The sequence below is a fragment of the Trachypithecus francoisi genome, unplaced genomic scaffold (assembly GCF_009764315.1).
Source record: "Trachypithecus francoisi isolate TF-2019V2 unplaced genomic scaffold, Tfra_2.0 Lachesis_group11, whole genome shotgun sequence".
NCBI lineage: Eukaryota > Metazoa > Chordata > Mammalia > Primates > Cercopithecidae > Trachypithecus > Trachypithecus francoisi.
Window position 1 is genome coordinate 20991577 of NW_022681456.1, and position 27020 is coordinate 21018596.

The 27020-nt window shown below is 44.7% G+C and overlaps 1 protein-coding gene across 4 annotated transcripts in view; it reads right to left on the reverse strand.

The window, feature by feature from the left end:
• Positions 1–9455: 9455 nt before the first annotated feature.
• Positions 9456–27020, reverse strand: part of TRAFD1 (TRAF-type zinc finger domain containing 1) — a 28273-nt gene continuing 10708 nt past the window's right edge. For 2 of the 4 annotated variants that reach the window (XM_033220539.1, XM_033220541.1), the window contains exons 5-12: positions 21337–21742; positions 20267–20473; positions 16506–16582; positions 14256–14486; positions 13198–13318; positions 10909–11248; positions 10550–10622; positions 9460–10318 (exon numbers count right to left, since the gene is read on the reverse strand). In XM_033220539.1, the coding sequence (XP_033076430.1) occupies positions 10262–10318; positions 10550–10622; positions 10909–11248; positions 13198–13318; positions 14256–14486; positions 16506–16582; positions 20267–20473; positions 21337–21742 (1512 nt within the window). In that variant the 3' untranslated portion in view covers positions 9460–10261. Of the gene's footprint in view, positions 10319–10549; positions 10623–10908; positions 11249–13197; positions 13319–14255; positions 14487–16505; positions 16583–20266; positions 20474–21336; positions 21743–27020 lie in introns of all 4 variants that reach the window. The other 2 variants (XM_033220540.1, XM_033220538.1) reach the window with 2 other exon arrangements.

Here is a 27020-nt window from a genome sequence, read left to right on the forward strand (position 1 = left end):
GCCAACATTCAAATTCAGGAAATACAGAGACCACCACAAAGATACTCCTCATAATCATCAAGACACATAATCATCCCATTCACCAAGGCTGAAATGAAGGAAGGAAAAAATGTTAAGGGCAGCCAGAGAGAAAGGTCGGGTTACCAACAAAGGGAAGCCCATCAGACTAACAGCGGATCTCTCTGCAGAAACCTTACAAGCCAGAAGACAGTGGGGGCCAATATTCAACATTCTTAAAGAAAAGAATTTTCAACCCAGAATTCCATATCCAGCCAAACTAAGCTTCATAAGTGAAGGAGAAATAAAATCCTTTACACACAAGCAAATGCTGAGAGATGCTGTCACCACCAGGCCTGCCTTACAAGATCTCCTAAAGGAAGCAATAAATACGGAAAGGAAAAACCGGGATCAGCCACTGCAAAAACATACCAAATTGTAAAGACCATCGACACTATGAAGAAACTGCATCAACTAACGGGCAAAATAACCAGCTAGCATCATAATAACAGGATCAAATTCACACATAACAATATTAACCTTAAAAGTAAATGAGCTAAATGCCCAAATTAAAAGACATAGACTGGCAAATTGGATAGAGTCAAGACCCATCGATGTGCTGTATTCAGGAGACCCATCTCACATGCAAAGACACCTCACGTGCAAAGACACACATAGGCTCAAAATTAAGGGATAGAGGAATGTTTACCAAGCAAATGGAATGCAACAAAAATCTGGGGTTGCAATCCTAGTCTCTGATAAAACAGACTTTAAACCAACAAAGATTAAAAAAAAAAAGACAAGGGCATTACATAATAGTAAAAGGATCAATGCAACAAGAAGAGCTCACTATCCTAAATATATATGCACCCAACAGGAGCACCCAGACTCATAAAGTAAGTTCTTAGAGGCCAACAAAGAGGCTTAGACTCCCACACAATAATAGTGGGAGACTTTAATACCCCACTGTCCATGTTAGATCAATGAGACAGAAAATTAACAAGGATATTCAGGACTTGAACTCAGCTCTGGACCATGTGGACCTAATAGACATCTACAGAACTCTCCACCCCAAATCAAATCAACAGAATATACATTCTTCTCAGCACCACACTGCATTTATTCTAAAGTTGACCACATAATTGGAAGTAAAATACTCCTCCGCAAATGCAAAAGAATGTATTATAACAAATAGTCTCTCAGACCACAGTGTAATCAAATTAGAACTCAGGATTAAGAAACTCACTCAAAAACCATACAACAAGGCCGGGCGCGGTGGCTCAAGCCTGTAATCCCAGCACTTTGGGAGGCCGAGACGGGTGGATCACGAGGTCAGGAGATCGAGACCATCCTGGCGAACATGGTGAAACCCCGTCTCCACTAAAAAATACAAAAAACTAACCGGGCGAGGTGGTGGGCACCTGTAGTCCCAGCTACTCGGGAGGCTGAGGCAGGAGAATGGCGTGAACCCGGGAGTCGGAGCTTGCAGTGAGCTGAGATCTGGCCACTGCACTCCAGCCTGGGCGACAGAGCAAGACTCTGTCTCAAAAAAAAAAAAAAAAACCATACAACTACAATGGAAACTGAACAATCTGCTCCTGAATGACTACTAGGTAAATAATGAAATTAAGGCAGAAATACATAAGTTCTTTGAAACCAATGAGAACAAAGACACAACGTACCAGAATCCCTGGGACACAACTAAAGCAGTGTTTTGAGAGAAATTTATAGCACTAAATGCCCACAGGAGAAAGCAGGAAAGATCTAAAATTGACACCCTAACATCACAATGAAAAGAACTAGAGAAGCAAGAGCAAACAAATTCAAAAGCTAACAGAAGACAAGAAATAACTAAGATCAGAGCAGAACTGAAGAAGATAAGAGACATGAAAAACCCTTCAAAAAATAAATAAATCCAGGACCTCATTTTTTCAAAAGACTAACAAAATAGACCACTAGCCAGACTAATAAAGAAGAGAAGAGAGAAGAATCAAATAGACACAATAAAAAACGATAAAGGGGATATCACCACTGATCCCACAGAAATACAAAGTACCATCAGAGAATACTATAAACACCTCTATGCAAATAAACTAGAAAATCTAGAAGAAATTGATAAATTCCTGGACACACACACCCTCCCAAGACAACCAGGAAGAAGTCAAATCCTTGAATAGACCAATAACAAGTTCTGAAATTGAGGCAGTAATTAATAGCCTACCAACCAAAATAATCCCAGGACCAGATGGATTCACAGTCAAATTCTAACACAGGTACAAAGAGGAACTGGTACCATTCCTTCTGAAACTATTCCAAATAAAAGCAAAGAGGGACTCCTCCCTAACTCATTTTATGAGGCCAGCATCATCCTAATACCAAAACCTGACAGAGACACAACAAAAAAGAAAATACCCCTGATGAACATCAATGCGAAAATCCTCAATAAAATACTGGCAAACTGAATCCAGCAGCACATCAAAAAGCTTATCCACCAGTTGGCTTCATCCCAGGGATGCAAGCCTGGTTCAACATACTCAGATCAATAAATGTAATCCATCATATAAATAGACCAATGACAAAAAACATATGATTTATCTCAATAGATGCAGAAAAAGGCCTTCAATAAAATTCACCCTGTCGTGCTAAAAACTCTCAATAAACTAGGTATTGAAGGAACTCATCTCAAAAGAATAAGAGTTATTTATGACAAATCCATAGCCAATATCATACTGAATGGGCAAAAACTGGAAGCATTCCCTTTGAAAACCAGCACAAGACAAGGATATCCTCTCTCATCACTCCTATTCAACATAGCATTGGAAGTTCTGGCCAGGCAGTCAGGCAAGATAAATAAAGGGTATTCAAGTAGGAAGAAAGGAAATCATACTGTCTCTGTTTGCAGATGACATAATTGTATATTTAGAAAACCCTACTGTCAGCCAGTTGGCAGTAGCTCATGCCTGTAATCCCAACACTGTGGGAGGCCAAGGCAGGCATCACGAGGTCAGCAGTTTGAGACCAGTCTGGCCAATATGGTGAAACCCAGTCTCTACTAAAAATACAAAAATTAGCTGGGCATGGTGACACATGCCTGTAATCCCAGCTACGCAGAAGGCTGAGGCAGGAGAATCACTTGAACCCAGGAGGCAGAGGTTGCAGTGATTGTGCCATTGCACTCCAGCCTGGGCGACAGAGCAAGACTCCGTCTCAAAAAAAAAAAAAAAAAAAAAACAAGAAAAAAAAAAGAAAAGAAAATCCCATTGTCTCGTCCCAAAATCTCCTTAAACTGATAAGCAACTTCAGCAAAATCTCAGTATACAAAATCAATGTGCAAAAATCACAAGCATTCCTATATACCAATAACAGACAAACAGAAAGCCAAATCCCATTCACAATTGCTACAAAGAGAATAAAATAACTAGGAATACAGCTTAGAAGGGAAGTGAAGGACCTTTTCAAGGAGAACTACAAACCACTGCTCAAGGAAATAAGGACACAAACAAATGGAAAAACATTCCATACTCATGGATAGGAAGAATCAATATTGTGAAAATGGCCATATTGTCCAAAGTAATTTATAGATTCAATGCTATCCCCATCAAGCTACCATTGAGAATTAGAAAAAACTACTTTAAATTTCATGTGGAACCAAAAAAGGGCCCGTATAGCCAAGACAATCCTAAGCAAAAGGAAAAAGCTGGAGGCATCATGCTACCTGACTTCAAACTATACTACAAGGCTACAGTAACCAAAACAGCATGGTACTGGTACCAAAACAGATATATAGACCAATGGAACAGAAAAGAGGCCTCAGAAATACCACCACACATCTACAACCATCTGATCTTTGACACACCTGACAAAAGCAATGGGGGAAAGGATTCCCTATTTAATAAATTGTGCTGGGAAAACTGGCTAGCCATATGTAAAGCTGAAACTGCATCCCTTCCTTACACCTTATACGAAAATTAACTCAAGATGGATTAAAGACTTAAATGTAAGACCTAAAACCATAAAAACCCCAGAAGAAAACCTAGGCAGTACCACTCAGGACATAGGCATGGGCAAAGACTTCATGACTAAAACACCAAAAGCAAGTACAACAAAAGCCAAAATTGACAATTGGGATCTAATTAAACTAAAGAGCGTCTGCACATCAAAAGAAACTATCATCAGAGTGAACAGGCAACCTACAGAATGGGAGAAAATGTTTGCAATGTATCCATCTGACAAAGGGCTAATATCCAGAATCTACAAAGAACTTAAACAAATTTACAAGAAAAAAAAAACCCCATCAAAAAGTGGGCGAAGGATATGAACAGACACTTCTCAAAAGAAGACATCTATGCAGCCAACAAACATGAAAAACAGCTCATCATCACTAGTCATTAGAAAAATACAAATCAAAACCACAATGAGATACCATCTCACCCCAGTTAGAATGGCGATCATTAAAAAGTCAGGAAACAACAGATGCTGGAAAGGATGTGGAGAAATAGGAATGCTTTTACACTGTTGGTGGGAGTGTAAATTAGTTCAATCATTGTGGAAGACAGTGTGGTGATTCCTCAAGGATCTAGAACCAGAAATATCATTTGACCCAGCAATCCCATTACTGGGTATATAAATCATTCTACTGTAAAAACACATGAACATGTATGTTTATCGCAGCACTGTTCACAATAGCAAAGACTTGGAACCAACCCAAATGCCCATCAATGATAGACTGGATTCAGGAGATCGAGACCATCCTGGATAACATGGTGAAACCCCGTCTCTACTGAAAATACAAAAAAATTAGCTGGGCATGGTGGCAGGTGCCTGTAGTCCCAGCTACTCAGGAGGTTGAGGCAGGAGAATGGCATGAACCCAGGAGGCGGAGCTTGCAGTGAGCCCAGATCGTGCCACTGCACTCCAGCCTGGGCGACAGAGTGAGACTCCATCTCAAAAAAAAAAAAAAGACTGGATAAAGAAAATGTGGCGCATATACAGTTTTTTTTTTGTTTGTTTTTTTTTTTTAGACGGAGTCTCGCTCTGTCGCCCAGGCTGGAGTGCAGTGGCCGGATCTCGGCTCACTGCAAGCTCCGTCTCCCGGGTTAACGCCATTCTCCTGCCTCAGCCTCCCGCGTAGCTGGGACTACAGGCGCCTGCCACCTCGCCCGGCTAGTTTTTTGTATTTTTTAGTAGAGACGGGGTTTCACCATGTTAGCCAGGATGGTCTCGATCTCCTGACCTCGTGATCTGCCCGTCTCGGCCTCCCAAAGTGCTGGGATTACAGGCTTGAGCCACCGCGCCCGGCCTTATACACTGTTATCAAGAAAGTTTTGGTGCCACAAAAGAAATAGGACTCGAATATAAAATTTTCTTTTTAATTCTCAGCAAGGCAAGTTACTTCTATAGAAGGGTGCACCCTTACAGATGGAGCAATGGTGCACGCACACTTGGACAAGGGAGGGGAAGGGGTTCTTATCCCTGATGCATGTGGCCCCTGCTGCTGTGTCGTTCCCCTATTGGCTAGGGTTAGATCGCACAGGCTCAACTAATTCCTCTTGGCTAATTTAAAGACAGTGACGCAATGAGTGATTTGGCAGGAAAAATGGTTATAACAGAGCAGGTAATCAGAATGAGTCAGGGTGGAGCAGGTAATCAAAAAAGGTTGCTTTATGAGGAAGTTAAGTTTAAAAGAAGGCAAAGAATTGAACATACTGACATATTGATTCTTTGAAAAGAAATTTAGAACTCATATCTAACACCACCATGGACTATTATGTAGCCATAAAAAAGAATCAGTTCATGTCCTTTACAGGGACATGGATGAAGCTGGAAACCATTCTCAGCAAACTACCACAGGAACAGAAAACCAAACACTGCATGTTCTCACTCATAAGTGGGAGTTGAACAATGAGAACACATGGACCCAGGAGGGGAACATCTCACACCAGGCTTGTCTGGGTTGGGGGGCTAGTGGAGGGATACCATTAGGAGAAATACCTAATGTAGATGATGGGTTGATGGGTGCAGCAAACCACCATGGCATATGTATACCTATGCAACAAACCTGTACATTCTGCACATGTATCCCAGAACTTAAAGTATAATAATTAATTTTTTAAAAAAACGCTAACTTTAGGCTGGGCGCGGTGGCTCATGCCTGTAATCCCAGCACTTTGGGAGGCCAAGGAGGGCGAATCACCTGAGGTTGGGAGTTCGAGACCAGCCTGACCAACATGGAGAAACCCCGTCTCTACTAAAAATACAAAATCAGCCAGGCGTAGTGGCACATGCCTGTAATCCCAGCTACTAGGGAGGCTGAGGCAGGAGAATCACTTGAACCTGGGAGGCGGAGGTTGCGGTGAGCCGAGATCGTGCCATTGCACTCCAGCCTGGGCAACAAGAGCAAAACTCCGTCTCAAAAAAAAAAAAAAAAAAAAGTGCTAACTTTGGTGGAAGTGTCCCAGATGTGTCTTTTTTATAGGCAGAGCAAGGACCCTCTTGGACAAAGAACAGGCAGCTTTCCTTCCTTCCCCTGTCTGTTGCTTCAGGGTGCTGGGAACAGGGAGCAAACACAACCACTCACAGCAAAGAGAGATTTCTGTTTAGATGAGAAGCTGAGGAAGGAGATGCCTAGCTGTCTCCCTGGCCGAGCAGAACCAGGAGTCCCCTGCTCTCCACTGCTGAGGCCATCGCACTGGGCTGCCTCTTGAGAGATAAGTACTGTTCGAAAAGTGTACCATCCACTAAAGAGAAGATACTCATCCTCATTTGTCAGCAGGGAGATACAGATTAAAATGACAATGAGCCGGCTGCAGTGGCTCACGCCTCTGATCCCAGCACTTTGGGAAGCCGAAGAGGGAGGATCACTTGAGGTCAAGATCAAGAGTTCAAGACCAACCTGGCCAAAAAGGCGAAACGCTGTCTCTACTGAAAATACAAAATTTAGCCGGGTGTGCTGGTGCGTGCCTGTAGTTCCAGCTACTCAGGAGGCTGAGGCATGAGAATAGCTTGAACCTGGGAGGCAGAGCCTGCAGAGAGCTGAGGTTGTGCCACTGCACTCCAGCCTGGACAATAAAGCAAGACTCTGTCTCAAAAAATAAAAAAGAAGTAAAGTAAAATAAAATGTCAATGTGATACACTACACCACCAAAAGGATTAGCAAGACAATACCATGACTAGGGAAGATGTGGAACAACAGAATTCTCATACACTGCTTATGAAAATGTAAACTACTCCTATTTTGGAAAACTGTTTGGTACTATCTCTACACATACCTATAACCCAGCGATCCCACTAACAGGTATAAACCCAATAGAATTACCGAAATTCACCAAAGGACATGTATGAGAAAGTTCACAGCAGCACTAACAGTCACAGCCAAAACTGGAAGCAAGTTGAAGGCCCATCAACAGTGGAATAAATTTTTTTTGTTTTTTCTTTCTTTTTTTTTTTTTTTTTTTTGAGACAGTCTTACTCTTGTCACCCAGGCTAGAGTGCAGTAGCGCAATCTAGGCTCAGTGCAACTTCTGCTTCCCGAGTTCAAGCAATTCTCGTGCCTCAGACTCTCCACTAGCAGGGACTACAGGTACCCACCACCACGCCCAGCTAATTTTTGTATTTTTAGTAGAGATGGGGTTTTACCATGTTGACCAGGCTTGTCTCAAACTCCTGACCTCAAGCAATCTGCCTGTCTTGGCCTCCCAAAGTGCTGGGATTACAGGCCTGAGCCATCGCACCCAGCCAGGATAAATTATTGGCATACAATGAAATACTGTACAGGAAGAAAATGAACAAACCACTGCTACATGCAACAACATGGATGAGCCAGTAACATAATGATCAGCAAAAGAAGCTAAACCTAAGAGGGTACTTAATGGTAGGATTCCATGGATAATGTTGAACATGGACAGTAATAACTGATAGTGATAGAATGTCAAGGCATGGGTTATGTTTGTCCCGGGATGGGGAGAGTGGCCTGGGAGTATGAGGAGTGTTGTGGTATCTTAGTAACGTTCTGTTTCTTGATTTGGGTGGTGGTGACAAATATGTGTTCACACTTAGCTGTACACATCCATGCACTTTTCTATAGGAACGTACTATATAGATGGTTTCTTACAAGTATGCCAAAACAGAGAAATCAAGAAAGAAAAGTATACATTCCGTCTTCATGAAACCAAGAGACATATGTAATTTCAATCATAATTTATGAAAAAGGACAGCTGATGAGAGAATAATAAATGACTTAGCCAGAGTATATCATAAGAAGCAAGATTATTTGCACCATCTTTTAAAAAAAATGTAATAGAGAAGAATTGGAGGCCCCATATGCTAGGGAAGAACACGAATTGGAAGTTCATGTAAAAAGCAGTTAGAATTAACAAGACCAGAAGTTATATATATTTGGAGAAACAACCTCAGAAACTCACAACTCCAGCCCTGTGGCATTTGGAGAGGGAATGACCAGACCAAAATGGGGACAAAATAAAGTCTGTCTTTTGAACATCCCAACCCCTTTCGCAGTGCCACTCCAGGTTTAGACTGCAGACCAGAAGACCTCTCTCTGAACTAACTCAGAGAAAAGACCTACAGAGATTGACATCTAGGGATCGCCAGTGAAAATGCCACCTGATTGATTGCCCTACAGTGAAAGCCAGCAGTTGAGGAGAGTTGCTTAGTTCCCTATTCTTACGTGCATAGCCAGCCAAGAAGTAGCAGAAGGAAAAGTCTACAACATAAAATACTGAAGTGAAAATAACTCCCAGGAAATGGACAACACAAAGAGTAGAAGATAACAAAAAATAACTATGCCACAAAAGTACAAGAAAAAGTATCCATTAAATAGGGGGAAAAAAAGACTGTGAGAAGATAAAAGATACAGGTTTTGAAAGTTACTATTAGAGGCCAGGCGTGGTGACTCACACCTGTAATCCCAGCACTTTGGGATAATTCTTTTCAATAGAGTACTGCCTCCTCAAAGAACTGGCCGCATGGTTCCCGTGTCTAGTGTCCCATCTATGAAATAGGGCAGTCCCTCCCACCTTTGCCACCGCAACAGGTTGTTGGAAGAACAAAGGAACTCAGAATGGCCTACGGTGCTCGATAGTCCTGGGCAGATGGAGGCACTGAGGGGTAACAGCTAATCCTGCTAGGGCTCAACTCCTCTCAGGATGGAGGCTTTTGAAGAATCTGTTTTTCTCTATTCAGTCAGAGGCACCCATTCTAGCCCCAATTATCACTGGAGCTGCAGCAAGCCTGTCAGTTTTCTCAGAAGTCCAATTTAAAACACTACACGTTCAATGTCTGTGTAATCCGAGAATGGACTCACGGTGGAGCTGCAAGGGTTACTGGAGTGCCGGAGAAAGCCCAGCCCCGCTCACCTCCTCCAACCCCAGGGCTAACTCCAGCCCACCCTGGCCTCCCTGTAGTCTTTAAAGCACACAGGAGAAGGAACCGCAAGACTGAGCTGAATTCCAAGTACAAACTTTATTTCTATTACAAGGAAGTTAATAATAATTATAATAGTAAAATAAAAACAAGGGGAAGGGGCTCTGACACTTGGTTTTCAGAGCAAGCATGGGGCTGCGGCAGAGCCCAACATGTGGGGACAGGGAGCCCTCAGCCCTCCCCATTAGAGAGCAGTGAGGACAAAAGATCCATGCTCCCCCAGGAACAGAAGGCAGTGATGCCAAATGCTAAGGAAGCAGCTTAAAACACAGTCCCCAGGGCACTCACCTCCAGCTCAACACATCAAAAGCCTCGTTACTGACAGACATTGCAAGTGGCCTGAGCACCTTACCAGAGCACCTCACACACACCTGGGACCCAATTGAGTGTGGACAGAGGCAGTACAGGGAGAGGTTGCCCAAAAGCCCCCAAATTTAGGCCCCAACAGGGCAGAAAATCACTTTACTGGTTGGTACCAGGTTTCCAAAATCTTCCCCTCCTTCCACCGGGACCGCACAGCACCAAGGGGCAGTGGCGACACTAAGTCAAAAGGGAGCCCTCGTAGCCGAGGTTGCGGCTTGTATTTCACTGCTGCTGAAAGGTGGCAGCTAAGGCTGAAGCATTCCTCAACCACCACCCCGCTCCCTTCCCTCAAACTCAAACCCCCACAGCACAACCCCAAAAGACACAAAATGGCCATAACCTAGAAAAATCTAAAATCTGGAAAATCTCTCCCACCCAAAGAGCCAGAGAGGTGGGCCTGCACGGCGGCAAGTGCTGCTGTGCACAGAAGACAGGAACCGATGTAAAGTCTCTGGAGACACCATTACTCCTCCTCTTCCTCCTCTGCATCCCCAGCTCCTTGTTGCTTGGAGGGCTTTGCCTGGTAAACAACACAACACAAATGAAGCTTTATGTAAGAAGTGAAAGAGCAGTACTCCTCCCCTGGATCCCTGAAAATGTCCTGCTTCCATAGAAACCTCCTCAAAAGTCAAAGGAACAGTCTTTCAACCACAACCAGCCTGGTTCCAGCAACTTCTACAACTTCAGGAGCCACACCAGCCCCACCATGTCTGAGTCCCCCCTGAGCATCGTGGGTTGGAGCCCACGTTACCTTTGCAGTTCTGCTGCGGTAGTTGGCAGCTGCAGGGGTGACCCGGGAATTCCTGCCACCTTCACTCCTACCACTGAAAGAAAACAATTGGAAACTAGCTCCTGAGGTGTCCCTGAGCAAAGGTCAACAAACTCAGAGAGAACAGGAAGCAGCCCTATGCTCGCAGACAAACCCCAAAAAACCCATGGGCCACAAAATAATTTTTTTGGAGTCAGGTGACAATACAGGAGAAATCCATACTCCTCCTCTTACCATGCAAGGACCTCAGTCTTACCCCAGGCCCGGCGAGGGTAACCAGGCCTTTGCCCATGTTTGCTTCAGCTACTCCCAGGCCCCATTCCTGGGCTACTGATTCTTACCTAGCTCCGTATCTCCCTGCAGGCCCATGGGGGAAAGAGGGCACAATGTTTTCTGGGTAGAGACTTTGAGGAGGGCGAATCACTGAAACGTGCCCAGGGGCTATGGCCCCATTCTGACTGTTTCGATTCCGCCCCCGGATGTCCTGGCTGTCAGAGTTGTTGAGCTTCAGCACACGAGGAGGGCTGGGCTGGCACCCAGGTCTGGGGCCTGATGTTGATCTTGATAGCTGGTTGTAGGTAGCTGTCATATTGTTAAAGGGTCGGCTGGGAGGCAGACAGGAGGTGGGCCCATTAGCAGTTTCCTGCTTAATATCATCCAGGTAACCAGAAGACAGGTCTCCTGAGAAGAGAAAATGGTAACAGCTTTAGGAAAAAGCCTGCTCTGGCTATAGTGCCAGGTTTAGGGCAAGAACAAAAAGATTCCAGATAGAAGACAACTGCTCAGCCAGGTGTGATGGCTCATGCCTGTAAACCCAGCACTTTGGGAGGCCAAGGCAGGTGGGTCACCTGAGGTCAGGAGTTCGAGACCAGCCTGGCCAACATGGTGAAATCCCATCTCTACTAAAAAAATACAAATAAAAAATTAGCCAGGTGAGGTGGCAGACAGCTATAGTCTCAGCTACTCAGGAGGCTGACACCAGGAGAATCACTTAAACCCGGGAGGTGAAGGCTGCAGTGAGCCGAGATCATGCCACTGCACTCCAGCCTGGGCAAGACAGAGCAAGACTCTGTCTCAAAAAAAAAAAAAAAAAAGACAACTGCTCACCCCAAAAGGCTGCTGGACCCCACATCTCCAGGGCAGAGTTGGCGATATTTTATCTATTCTGCATATATTATATGAGTCCTCAAAGACAGCCTCCTAACTATTCAATAACAGTGTGCAAGCAAACCTTGAAAAACTTTTTTTTTTTTTTTTTGAGATAGAGTCTTGCTCTGTCGCCCAGGCTGGAGTGCAATGGCATGATCGTGGCTCACTGCAGCCTCTGCCTCCTGGATTCAAGTGATTCTCCTGCCTCACCTCCCAAGTAGCTGGGACTACAGGCATCCGCCACCACGCCCGGCTAATTTTTCTATTTTTAGTAGAGACGGGGTTTCATGATGTTGGCCAGGCTGGTCTTGAACTCCTGACCTTGTGATCCACCCACCTCAGCCTCCCAAAGTGCTGGGATTACAGGCGTGAGCCACCATGCCCAGATGAAAAATAATTTCTAATTGGCTTTGTAGTGGTGAGGTTTCAAAAACAGTTTACTTGCCTAAACATGAGGCTCTTAAGTAATAACAATAAGTTTGAGGCTGGGTGTGATGGCTCACACCTGTAATCCCAACACTTTGGGAGGCTGAGCTGGGAGGAACACTTGAGCACAGGAGTTCAAGATCAGCCTGGACAATGTGGCGAAACCCCAACTCTACAAAAGATTAAAATAAAAATTAGCTGGGTGTGGTGGTGGGCACCTAGCCTACCTATAGTCCCAGCTACTCAGGAGGCTAAGGGTGGGAGAATAACTTGAGCTCAAGAAGTTGAGACTGCAGTGAGCTGTGATCACGACACTGCACTCCAGCTTGGATGACTAAGAGACCTTGTCTTAACAAAAAAAAGAAAAATAATGTTTGAGCTCAGTCACAGTGGCCCACGCCTGTAACCCCAATGCTTTGGGAGTCCAAGGCAGAAGGACTGCTTGAGGCCAAGAGTTCAAAATCAACCTGGGCAACATAGCAAGACCCTATCTCTACAAAAACAAAAAACTAGCTGGGTGTAGTAGAGTGTGCCTGTAGTCCCAGCTACTTGGGAGGCTGAGGAGGGAGGATCACTTGAGCCCAGGAGTTTGAGGCTGTGGTAAGCTATGATTGTGTCACTGCACTCCAGCCTCGGTGACAGAGCAAGACTCTGTCTCTACAAAAAATTAATAAATAAATAACAATAGGTTTGAGTACCCTAAGTGTATTTCAACTTGAAATGGGGGCCCAGGGTAGCTACCATAAGGTCTGCAAATTATCTACAAATAGTCCACTAAGTGCACAGACAGGAAACCAGAAACTTACTACAAGCACTAACTACTACGTGTATATCACGGATGTCCGCAAAGCCATTACCCTAAAAATCACACACTTGAGAGAGCTCAGTCTAATGTGGGATCACAACTACCTGCAGGAGTCCCCCATGAGACTCTAGTGTGTTTGGAAATTCAAGATGCAGGTAATCCCCACATTAGAGCAGTGGATGAAAAGTGGCAAACAGGCCGGAGCCAGCAGTGGACCTGCGGCCTTGGTTCAGTCCTGGCTAATAAATACCCTGGTGTCTGACACGCCTCCTGGGCAGCTCTGGTGAGTTCTCTTGAGGCTGGGAATCCAGTCTAGGAATCCCCTCTGTCACATGGTTGGTTGCTGTGGCTGGGCGTTGGTCACACTGGTCCTAAACAAGAAAAAACAGAATTAGTACCTCTGAATTGAGTCATTCCCAGAAAAGAGCACGCGATGGGAGGAACAGCAGGGTATTCCTTATCTGGATGGGGACTTTGACAACCTCTGAAAGTTCTGGGAACTTTCAGAAACCACACATCTGGAATGGTGAATTCAATCCCATTGGCACCTGAGGCACTGACAGAAGCACTTTCTGATTTGTGCAGGGATGAGGGAAGGGCTGGTCTTGGAGCATAAAAAACATTTCTTTCTTTTTTTTCTCTTTTTTTTTTTAAGACTACTCAAGTGCAATAGTGAGAAGAGTGGAAGGAGTAGAACAAGGAGTTCGATCTGTAACTGACTGTGAACAATCAACTGAGATAACGCACTACCTTCAGAGCAGCTGAAAAGCATTTCTATACTCTCACCAGAGTATTTATTGTGTGGTTGCTTATTTCAGTCTGCCCTAGAGGGTAAGCAGTCTCTTATCTACTGTTTGATCCCAAAGCAGGAGTCTTTTTTTTGCTTTCTTTTTTGGATGCCCAGTGAGGGGCATCCATAGGACAAAACCAGAAGTAGACCCTCAGGTGTCCTACAATGCGAGTCTCAAATGCCACCACAATGGGAAAAACCCACCTGGTGAAAAGCAGGGAGACTCTCATCTAAACCTTCTGACAAGGCTTCCTTCCACACCTGCTCAAACAGAGTCCTGGCTCTTTGGTCCTCAGCTAGTAACAAGATGGCTTCAGTTGCCCGAAGGGAGGGAAAGTCTGAAGGCCTGCAGTATTGGTTACTACAGACAGCTCACAAAGATGACACGGCCAGAAGCCAAGTGTGTGCATTCCTTGTCAGGATGGAATGCAACTTAAAGGCTAAGGAAGTGTTCTCAGCTCTGGAAACCTCAGGTTCACGCACAGAGCCACACGGACAGGCACTCCAGGGACCCTTACCTGGTGATGGAACAGCACCTCCTCTTCCAGCTGTACCCCACAGAATTCACAGGGGATGATGATGCTCTCCTCCACACGGTGTGAACTGCTCAGGCCCATCAAAGAGTCTAACTGCTTACTTGCAGCCTGTTGCAAGAAGTTCTGGAAGATGACATCATGTTCCTCCACCCCTCTAGGGGAAGAGCTGCCAGTATTGAGTGAAGGTAAGGCACGTGAAGGGTTACAGCTTGTCTGTCATTCAAAAAATATAGGTTAAAAACAAAAATCAGAGGTTAAAAAACTACATTCCTAAGATATTTTCTAGAAGTCAAATAATTTTAACAATGCTTGGCTGGGCACAGTGGCTCACGCCTGTAATCCCAGCACTTTGGGAGGCCGAGGCAGGCGGATCACGAGGTCAGGAGATCAAGACCAGCCTGGCCAAGAGGTTGAAACCCTGTCTCTACTGAAAATACAAAAATTAGCCCGGCATGGTGGCACTTGCCTATAATCCCAGCTACTCGGGAGGCTGAGGCAGAGAACTGCTTGAACCTGGGAGGCGGAGGTCGCAGTGACCCAAGATCACGCCACTGCACTCCAGCCTGGGCAACAGAGTGAGACTCCATCTCATAAAAAAAAAAAAAAAAAAAAAAAAATTTAACAATGCTTAATAAAATATTGGAAAGAGGAACTAAAAGGGGGAATATACATAGAATACTCATTTTACTTTTAAATATTTTTGTGGGTTTTTTTTAAGTGTGTTCATGTGTTTATTCTTTTTAAATTAATTTGAAATGATTCAAGGTTCTTCCCACCACACCCATACAGTAAAAGAGAGGCACAAATATTCTTTATTATCTTTGCTAATGGATTTTCCACGGTACTCCTAAAACAAAAACTGTATGTATTCAAATAGTATATTATTTCATTTATGGGGGAAAGTATGTTCCCCTATACAGAGCACAGGTACTACTTAGTAGCTATGGAAATGCCAGACTAGGCCAAACCAAATGAGAGTACTGAGGGAACAAGAAGTCCCTCCAGGCCAGGCGCGGTGGCTCACTCCTGTAATCTCAGCACTTTGGGAGGCCAAGGTGGGCAGGTCACAAGGTCAGGAGTTTGAGACCAGCCTAGCCAACCAACATGGTGAAATCCCATCTCTATGAAAAATACAAAATTAGCCAGGCATGGTGGTGCGTGCCTGTAGCCCAGCTACCCAGGAGGCTAAGGCAGAATAACTGGAACCCGGGAGGCAGAGGTTGCAGTGAGCCCAGATCACGTCACCGCGTTCTAGCCTAGGTGATAGAGTGAGACTCCATCTCAAAAAATAAAAAAATAAAAAACACAGAAGTTCCCTCCATCAGGTAATCCTCAAACACATAAAGCTATTTGCTCATCATTCCTAAATGGCTCGAGAATAGTCAGTCATTCAAATAACTGACACCTTTTCGGATACCAAGTATTTAGAGATTCTGAAACCGGGAAAACTCAGAACCTGCCCTCAGGGAACTCAGCCTAGTGACGCAGACCAACAGGAGATCAGAAGACCACATCATAAAGTGACAAACTATAAGAGAGGTGGGCACAGACTTTCAGAAGCACACAGGTGTGGTTCCTGACCTAGCCTTCATAGTACCCCCTCTCAGGATGGCTTCCATAAAGTCACATCTGAACCAACTCTACAAGGGGTCTCTGTTGTTGGATGTGTTAAGGAGACAGGGGCAGAAGGCCAGACACCTTTCAGGTAGATAAAGTAATGTGTAGAAAACACCCTTGACCTTTCTAGAAAAATGCAAGGACTTCAATACAGCTCCAATAAATTAAAATGTGGCATGAGATGAGACCAGATCACAGGACGGGTAGTGGAGATATATGTGCACCAGTCACTACCACATGAAAGGACTGCTAGCATGAGATTTCTAGGTCTGCTGAAATGAGCATAATTCCCCGCCCCCTCTGTTTTTTTGGTAGAGCTGGGGTCTCACTATGTTGCCCAGGCTTGCCTCAAACTCATGGGCTCAAGCAATCCTCCCACCTCAGCCTCCTGAGTAGCTGGGACTACAGGCACAAACTACTGCCATCACTTTTTCTAAGAAGGAACAAGGCTAAGTTTTCATATCTGTATGCCAGTCACACCATGGAAAAGAACATTGCTATTCCTACCACGGGCACTGTATTAAAATGATTTGTTCAAGGCCTCATGTGGCCTGTAACACCAATTATGGCCTGCATACATTCCCACTAAAAGTCCTCAAGTAATTCATAACACACCTGATGGTCAATCAGCAGTTCCTCTGGGTAGAGCTCCTCACAAAATTCACAAGGCAACATGGTCTCGTCAGCTGCACCTAGGTATTAGGCCACATAATGAGACTCAGGATGAACAAAACCAAACTTGAATTTAACCTTTTATCCTCTTTATGGGGTCTTATATAGAAGTTTGGCTTTCTTTAATGTTTCTTACAGACAGCAATTTGTGGGGCTGTATATTCTCAGAGGGAACCCATCTAAGAGATAAACTCTAGGCAAAAACTTCCATTATGAAACAAGAAATGTACTTGACCCCAATTTCCTGAGTAGAAGTATAGTAGTAGTTTACCTGCTACTCACTGCTCTAAGGAAGCGATTTAAATCGTAGGCAATAATCTTAAGTGTTTTTCACATACTATTTCAATCCTCAGAATAAACTTACAAAGTAGATCCTACATTATCCTTATTTTACAGATAAAGAAATTGAGCAAACTGGCAAATAATATCATGAATACTCCTCCCAGTACCAAAATACCCAAAAAATGCTGACTAAAAGTAACTGAAGTGAACAAATCAATACATTTTAAAACCAAGATTCCCAGACACAACACCCTCAGTAAGACTGCTAAACAAATGGGAGGGTGAACAATGGGGAGATGCAGGGAAATTTACCCTTCAACCCAACTAGATTTTAGTTCTGGGTAGAAGAGAGAAAAGTCTCTACCAAGTAGAGTAACTAGAGCTTGGCCCCTTATATAAGTTTGGGGTCACAGTCTGTGCTTATGTTTTTTATGTTTCTATTTTTACATAAATTCATATTTGTGATTTTTTTTTTTTGAGGCAGGGTCTCACTCTGTTGCCTAGATTGGAGTGCAGTGGTGCAATCTTGGCTCACTGCAGCCTCGATCTCCCAGGCTCAAGAGATCCTCCCACTCAGCCTCCCCAGTAGCTGAGACTACAGGTGTGTGCCACCATGCCTAGCTAGTTTTTGTTTATTTTGTGTAGAAATGAGGTCTGACTCTGTTGCCCAGTATGGTCTTGAACTCCCTGGCTCAAATGATCCTCCCGCCTCAGCCTCCCAAAGTGTTGGGATTACAGGAATGAGATACGATGCTCAGCTATGTTTATGCTTTTTAAAAGTCCAAGCCGGCCAGGCACGGTGGCTCATGCTTATAATCCCAGCACTTTGGGAGGTCAAGGTGGGTGGATTACCTGAGGTCAGGAGTTCCAGACCAACCTGAGCGACATGGTGAAATCCCGTCTCTACTAAAAATACAAAAATTAGCAGGGCATGGTGGTGCAAGCCTAATCCCAGCTACCCTGGAGGCTGAGGCAGGAGAAATCACTTGAACCCCAGAGGCGGAGGTTGCAATGAGCGAAGATCACACCACCGCACTCCAGCCTGGGCAACAGAGGGAGACTGTTGCAGAAAAAAAAAAAAATGTCTAGGCCAAAAGCTTAATTTAAAGTTACCCCTAATGGTAGTATCTCTATGTGCCTACCAGAAGCATATATAAATTCTCAGAGGAACATGCCAGAAAACTTGGTGTTCATACAAACACCCACACACACACGCATGCACACACACACACACAGCAAGCCTCCATGAATGGGAGACAGCAGAAACAACACAGCAAAGAAACAGTTTGTGCTATTTTTGGACACAAAAGAAAAATAAGGGCCGGGCGCGGTGGCTCAAGCCTGTAATCCCAGCACTTTGGGAGGCCGAGGCGGGCGGATCACAAGGTCAGGAGATCGAGACCATCCTGGCTAACACGGTGAAACCCCATCTCTACTAAAAAAAATACAAAAAACTAGCCGGGCGAGGTGGCGGGCGCCTGTAGTCCCAGCTACTCCGGAGGCTGAGGTAGGAGAATGGCGTAAACCCGGGAGGCGGAGCTTGCAGTGAGCTGAGATCTGGCCACTGCACTCCAGCCTGGGTGGCAGAGCAAGACTCCGTCTCAAAAAAAAAAAAAAAGAAAAGAAAAATAAGTGTATTTAACATGTTTAAAGACATGTTAAAGAGGGAACTATGCTGGGCACAGTGGCTAATGCCTGTAATCCCAGTCCTTTGGGAGGCCAACGGGGGGCGCAGATTGCTTGAGCTCAGGAGTTCGAGACTAGCCTGGGCAACACGGTAAGGAACCATCTCTACTAAAAATACAAAAACATAGGTAGTGGCATGCCTGTGGTCCCAGCTACATGGGAGACTGAAGTGGGAGGATCACTTGAGGCCTGGGAGCGGAGGCTGCAGTGAGCTGAGATCACACTACGGCACTCCAGCCTCAGTGACAGAGCGAGATTCTGTCTCAAAAACAAAACAAAAAAAAACCAAAGAGGGAACTGTAATATGACTATGGAACAAAAGATTATTTTAAAAATTAGGAGGTACAATGAGGAAAAGGATCAAACAGAACTCAAAATGAAATATATAATCACTAAAGTGAAAATCTTAATGGACACATTATACAACAGTTAGAAATAACTAAGGAGAAAAATCAGCAAACTAGAAGACAGATAAGAAATTACCCAGAATGGCTGGGCACAGTGGCTCACACCTATAATCCCAGAACTTTGGGAGGCTGAGGCGGGTGGATCACCTGAGGTCAAGAGTTTGAGACCAGCCTGGCCAACGTGGTGAAACTCCGTCTCTACTAAAAATACAAAAAAAATTAGCCGGGCGTGGCTGGGCGCGGTGGCTCATACCTGTAATCCCAGCACTTTGGGAGGCTGAGGCGGGCAGATCACGCAGTCAGAAGATCAAGACCATCCTGGCTAACATGGTGAAACCCCGTCTCTACTAAAAATACAAAAAATAAGATGGGCATGGTGGTGGGCGCCTATAGTCCCAGCTACTCGGGAGGCTGAGGCAGGAGAATGGTGTGAACCCAGGAGGTGGAGCTTGCAGTGAGCCGAGATCACGCCACTGCACTCCAGCCTGGGTGACAGAGCGAGACTCCGTCTTAAAAAAAAAAAAAAAAAAAAAAAAAATTAGCCGAGCATGATGGCACATGCCTATAATCCCAGCTACTCGGGAAGTTGAGGCAGGAGTATCACTTGAGCCCGAGAGGCAGAGGTTGCAGTAAGCCCAGATTGTGCCATTGCACTCCAGCCTGGGCAAGAGCAAAACTCCATTTCCAAAAAAAAAAAAAAAAAGTTCAGAATAGTATAGCAAATACCCGTATACTTCTCATCTATATTCACAAAGTTTAATATTTCCTCACATTACTTTTATGTATTTTTTCCCCTGAACTATTTGAGGATAAGTTTGAACATATAACATTTTATTCCTAAGTACTTCATCATGTGTCTTTGAAGAACAAGGTCACTGCTTTCTCCTATGTAAACAATACGGATGTCACTCTCAGCAACTTTAATGTAAGTTCTCTACTTGTACAATAATGTCCTTAAGAGCTTTTTTTTTTTGAGACAAGGTCTCACTCTGTCACCGGGCTGGAGCAGTGGCACAATCTCAGCTCACTGCAACCTCTGCCTCCTGGGTTCAAGCGTTCGCCTGTAATCCCAGCTACTCGGGAGGCTGAGGCACAAGAATCACTTGAACCCAGGAGGCAGAGGGGGCAGTGAGCCGAGATCATGCCACTGCACTCCAGCCTGGGTGACAGGGCGAGACTGTACCAAAAAAAACAACAACAACAAAAAAAAACGAAACGAAAAATAAGGCAAATTCTATCTCATTAAAATCTTTCAATTGTATAAGAATTGTATAATCTGACTTACAAAAACTGTAGAGAAAGAAGCTAGTACAGAATAAGCAAGCCTACCATTTATGTCACTCAGAGAACTGGGACCGCCATGAGACTGGTCTGCCTCACATACGGCCCTCCAAAAGTCCTGCTCTGCCACACTGGAGGCTTGGCCTTCATTTTGCAGACTTAGGGCCAACATGAAGTCCAAGTTTGCACTGTCTTCACCACCCTCTTTGGGGGGCTGTTGGCCTCTATTTCGTTCCTGCCTCTCTTGTTCTTCAACTGAAAAAAAAAAAAAAAACCAGCATTCAGGATACATTAGAAATGTTACCACCCTCAACTCAAGTCCATGCCTAGCAAATAGTCAAGGTTTACAGGCATGTGGGTAGGAACAAAAATGACCATGCTCAACCAGCTCTCTTCACCCTCTGGGTCTCCTAGCTCTGAACATTAAAGTCTGCCATATGAAAAGGCTCCATTATTATTCTAATTGTATTATTAAGCAATATTACTAAGCCATAATTATGAGACAGGCACTGCGCTAAATATTTTATACTTATTTTCTGAATTATAGTAGAATGGTTTAAAGCATGAGGTCAGATTACCTGAATTCAAATCTTAGTTCTACCTTCAAATTTACCTACCTTCAAATAATGAGACAATTAAATGAGTCAATACATATAAAGCACTTTGCCAATGCCTAAGGGAAATAAGATACAGGTTGAGCATACCAATCCAAAAATCCAAAATTTGAAACTTTTTGGGCATCAATATGACTCTCAAAGAAAATGCTCACTGGAACATTTTGGATTTCAGATTTCTCAGATTTGAGATGCGCATCCAGTATATATAATGCAAATACTTAAAAAGTCAAAACACTTCTGGCCCCAAGTATTTTGGAGAAGGGATACTCAATCTGTGTAAGTGCTGGCTATTTACAACACTGTCATCATCCTCACCATTATGAACCCTAACTATAATCTAATAGAGGCTATTTCCATTTTATAGGAAAGTGAGGTATTCCCAGTGTTACTCAGCTACAGTCAGGTTTCTATAATCAAGATCTATCTGGCCCCAAAGCCCTGTTCCCATTTGCCTTGGGATTTTGATACCATTCTAGTTCCCTAATCCCAAGCACAACTCACACAGATTATTCTGAATTGAAACCTGGGCTGTAATGTTCCTTTGGTTGGTAGTTCTATTGTGGAAAACATCTGATTCAAAGGCTCTCAGGGGCCTTTGCGGCAGCCTCATGGGTGGGTCCAGAGCCTCAATTTGTCTGAGGAGTTGGGATGCAATCCAGATTCCATCCTGACCCCAAGATTCATCATATGCATTAGGAGGTATGGCAACCTCATTTCTCTTTTCCTCCCCCTCTCTCCCACAAACTTCAGGGTGAGTCTTCAGATCTTTCACAAGGACATTGCGACCACAGTTGCCACATAGTTCCGTCCGGGCACCACAATAATCTTCATGTTCCTTCAGTTTGAGAATGGAAAGTTCTAAATCACAGTGCTGGCAGACAGCAAGCCGCAAAGGGCACTCAGTCTCCTACAAACCAGAGGAATGAGGTAGTTAATATGCATATCTAGGAGACGTGTGTTTTAGTATAGGGCAAGGAAAGCCAAGAGTATCTACTGCAATCTTCTCTTCCAACCCTAGATTCTCCTGCCAATTTTTTTAATGTATTTAATATTTAAGAGTCACAGCTTCCCCTTTTGTTCCTGCCACAATGTTCTATAAAGGAAAATAAAATATTAGAGGGAGTCCACTATTCAGCCATCCTAAATATCATATCGTTTTGTGCACACATTACTAAGTAATCTAAAACCAGCCAGAGAAGCCCAGGAGCAAATAACAAGAATTATAGCAATTCAGATGTTTGTCAAAGCTCCAATGTCCCTGTCCCCTACCAACTACTCCAATTCAGTCTTAACTACCTAATAATGAGGAAAAAAAACTGCACTTTAGAAAGACACAGGTTTCTCTAACCTTCATATTTGTATTTAGCACAGGCTTTATTTTTTATTTGTTATTACTTTTTTTGAGACAGAATATCGCTGTCGCCCAATGACAGAGTGGTGTGCATGGTGCAATCTCGGCTCACTGCAACCTCCACCTCTCGGGTTCAAGCAATTCTTGTGCCTCAGCTTCCTGAGTTGCTTGGGACCACAGGTGTGTGCCACCACACCCAGCTACATTTTTAGCACAGAAGAGGTTTCACCACGTTAGCCAAGTTGGTCTCTAACTCCCAGCCTCAAGTGGTGTGAGCCATTATTCCTGGCAAATACGTGTTATTTATCCAATAAAAGAGCTTTGGGGGCCAGGCACAGTGACCCACGCCTGTAATCCCAGCACTTTGGGAGGCCAAGGCAGGCGGATCACCTGAGGTCAGGAGTTTGAGACCAGCCTGACCAACATGGTGAAACCCTACTCTACCAAAAATACAAAAATTAGCAGGGTGTGGTGGCATTCACCTATAGTCCCAGCTACTTGGGAGGCTGAGGCAGGAAAATTGCTTGAACCCAGGAGGCAGAGGTTGCAGTGAGCTGGGATCATACCACTGCAGTCCAGCCTAGGTGACAGAGTGGGGACGGAAAAAAAAAAAAAAAGCTTTTGAAAAAAAACTTCTGAATTGGCATTACATCTACATGGTATCAAATTTTATTTTTTAATTTTAATTTTTCTTTTATTTTTTGAGACAGGATCTCAGTGTCACCCAGGCTGGAGTGCAATGGTGCGATCATGGCTTACTGCAGCCTTGACCTCCTGGGCTCAAGCGATCCTCCCACCTCAGCCTCCCAAGTAGCTGGGACCACAGGCACGTGCCATCATGCCTAGCTAGGTATTTTGTTTTATTTTTATTTTGTAGAGACAAGGGTCTCCTTATGTTGCCCAGATTGATCTCAAACTCTTAGGCTCAAGCAGTCCTCCTGCCCTGGCCTCCCAAAGTGCTGGGATTACAGGAGTGAGCCACTGTGCCCAGCTGGTATACAATTTTAAAGCCCAAAAAGGATATATGTAAAAATCGTGTCTCTTCTTCCCTGTTCCTCAGCTACCTAAGGCCTTTTTATCAATTTATATTGTTTCCTGCAAGAGGTAGTTCATGCATATATAAACAGTGCTGAAAATGTTGGAGTAGCATTTAGAATAGAACTTCAATTATTATTATTATTATTTTTTTGAGACGGAGTTTCACTCCTGTTGCCTAGGCTGGAGTACAATGGCATGATTTCGACTCACTGCAACCTCCACCTCCTGGGTTCAAGCAATTCTCCTGCCTCAGCCTCCCAAGTAGCTGGGATTACAGGCACCCACCACCACACCTAGCTAATTTTTATATTTTTAGTAGCGATGGAGTTTCACCATGTCGGCCAGTCTGGTTTTGAACTCTTGACCTCATGTGATCTGCCCGCCTCGGCCTCCCATCGTGCTGGGATTATAGGCATGAGCCACCACGCCCAGCCATTTTTTTTTCTTTTGAGACAGTCTCACTCTGTTGCCCAGGCTGGAATATAGTGGTGTGATCTTGGCTCACTGCAACCTCTGCCTCACAGGTTCAAGCAATTATCCTGCCTCAGCCTCCCAAGTAGCTGGAATTACAGGCATGCAGCACCATGCCTGGCTAATTTCTGTATTTTTAGTAGAGACAGGATTTCACCATGTTGATCAGGCTGGTCTTGAACTGCTGACCTCAAGTGATCTGCCCGCCTCCACCTCCCAAAGTGCTGGGATTATAGGTGTGAGTCACTGCGCCTGGCCTACCTTTTTATTTTTTTGAGACAGGGTCTCATTTTGTCGCCCAGGCTGGAATGCAGTGGCACAAACAGGACTCACTGCAGCCTCAACCTCCAAGCTCAGACAATATCGTATTTCAGCCCCTTGAGCAGTTGGGACTACAGGAACGGACCACAATGCCCAGCTAATTTTTTAGTTTTTTGTAGAGATAGGGGTCTCACGATATTGCCTAGACTGGTCTTGAACTCCTTAGTTTAAGCAATCCTCTCGCCTTGGCCTCCCAAAGTGCTAGGATTACAGGCATGAGTCACTGTAGCCCACCATGAATTACCTTTAATTTAAGGGTAATTTAATTATAAATGAATAAAATTAAGTTGTTACAGTTTGAGGCACATAGAATGAAATGCACAAACCTTTAAGTATACACCTTGGTGAATTTTAACATATGTATATCCACTCTTGCATAACTACCATATAAACAGCTGTTTGGATTTTTATTTATTTATTTATTTTTTTAGACGGAGTCTCACTTTGTCTCCCAGGCTGGAGTGCAGTGGCACAATCTCGGCTCACTGCAAGCTCTGCCTCCCGGGTTCACGCCATTCTCCTACCTCAGCCTCCCGAGTAGCTGGGACTACAGGCGCCCGCCACCACGCCCAGCTAATTTTTTATATTTTCAGTAGAGATGGCGTTTCACTGTGTTAGCCAGGATGGTCTCGCTCTCCTGACCACGTGATCCACCTGCCTCAGCCTCCCAAAGTGCTGGGATTACAGGCGTGAGCCACCACGCCAGGCCAAGAAATGTTGAAGATCAAGGCTGCGGGATGCTCCCTACTGAATGGGAAAACTGTCCTTGGTTCCACATAGGCTGTAGACACAGCCTTTCTGCCAGCAACTGTTGCTGCAAGGAACTTTAGCTCAACTGAACATACTGTCACATGGTTCCTTGAAGGGGTACAGCACTGATTTCACTTGCGTTATAAAAGATTGAGTGGTGCTTTTGACTATTAGTTTATGTCAACACTTGAAAACATGGTGAGCCCGGTTTTTTGTTTGTTTGTTTTAGATGGAGTTTCACCCTGTCACCCAGGCTGGAATGCAATGGTACGATCTCGGCTCACTACAACCTCTGCCTCCCAGGTTCAAGCAATTCTCCTGCCTCAGCCTTCCGAGTAGCTGGGATTACAGGCACACGTCTCCATGCCCAGCTAATTTTTGTATTTTTAGTAGAGACGGGGTTTCACCATGTTGGCCGGGCTGGTCTCGAACTCCTGACCCCATGATCCACCCGCCTCAGCTTCCCAAACTGCTGGGATTACAGGTGTCAGCCACTGCGCCTGGCTGGATTTTTAAATTGGTGAATTAATATACTCTTTCAGCGTTGGCCAGTTTTGGCCAGGTGCCATAGCTCACGCCTGTAATCTCAGCACTTGGGAAAGCCAAGGGAAGATCACTTGAGGCCAAGAGTTCGAGACTAGCCTGGGCAACACAGCCAAGACCCCAACTCTATGAAAAACAAAAATAAATAAAATTAGGCCGGGCGCAGTGGCTCAAGCCTGTAATCCCAGCACTTTGGGAGGCCGAGACGGGCGGATCACAAGGTCAGGAGATCGAGACCATCCTGGCTAACACGGTGAAACCCCGTCTCTACTAAAAAAATACAAAAAACTAGCCGGGCGCGGTGGCGGGCGCCTGTAGTCCCAGCTACCCGGAGGCTGAGGCAGGAGAATGGCGTAAACCCGGGAGGCGGAGCTTGCAGTGAGCTGAGATCTGGCCACTGCACTCCAGCCTGGGCGACAGAGCGAGACTCCGTCTCAAAAAAAATAAAAAAAATAAAAAATAAATAAATAAAATTAGCCAGGCATAGTGGCCTATACCTGTAGTCCCACCTATGCAGGTAGATCATTTGAGCCTGGGAATTTGAGGCTGCAGTGAGTTATGATAATGCCACTGGATGCTAGCCTGGGTGACAGAGTGAGACTCTGTCTCTTAAAAAAGGTTTTTAATTAAAAAAAAAAAAGAAAAATGACACGGCACGGTGGCTCACGCCTGTAATCCTAGCACTGTGAGAGGCCAAGGCGGTTGGATCACCCAAGGTCAGGAGTTCGAGATCACCCTGGCCAACATGGCAAAATCCCGTCTCTACTAAAAATACAAAAAAAAAGTAGCCAGGCATGGTGGAGCACACCTGTAATCTCAGCTACTCAGGAAGCTGAGGAAGGAGAATCGCTTGAACCTGGGAGGTGCAGGTTGCAGTGAGCCAAGATCGCACCACCACACTCCAGCCTCCATGACAGGAGCAAGACTCCACCTCAAAAAAAAAAAAAAAAAACTTTGGGCTGAGTACAGTGGCTCATGCCTGTAATCCTAGCACTATTGGGAGGCTGAGGCAGGAGGATCACTTGAGCCCAGGAGTTCAAGACCAACCTGTGCAACACAGCAAGACCCTGTCTCTATTTTTGGGGGTTTTTTTTTGAGACGTAGACTCACCCTGTCATCCAGGCTGGAGTGCAGTGGCGCAACCTCGGCTCACTGCAACCTCTGCCTCCCGGGTTCAAGCGATTCTCGTGCCTCAGCCTCCCAAGTGGCATGCACCTCCACATCCAGCTAATTGTTGTATTTTTAATAGGGATAGGGTTTCACCATGTTGGCCAGGCTGGTCTCGAACTCCTGACCTCAAGTGATTCGCCCACCTCAGCCTCCCAAAGTGCTGGGATTATAGGCATGAGCCACTCCGCCCAGCTGACCCTGTCTCTATTTAAAAAACAAAAAAAACCTTCAGCCAGTTTTATCTCAAATAGCAAGCAAATGATATTCTATTCTCTCTTACCAAATGCTGAGGAATTTCTTAGGTTAAGTAGCATGTTATCCAAGTGTTCAAGAATTTAAAATGAGGCCGGGTGTGGTGGCTTAAGCCTGTAATCCCAGCACTTTGGGAGGCTGAGACAGGCAGATCACAAGGTCAGGAGTTTGAGACCAGCCTGGCCAACATGGTGAAATCCCATCTCTACTAAAAATACAAAAATTAGCCGGGTGTGGTGGCGGATGCCTGTAATCCCAGCTACTAGGGAGGCTGAGGCAGGAGAATTGT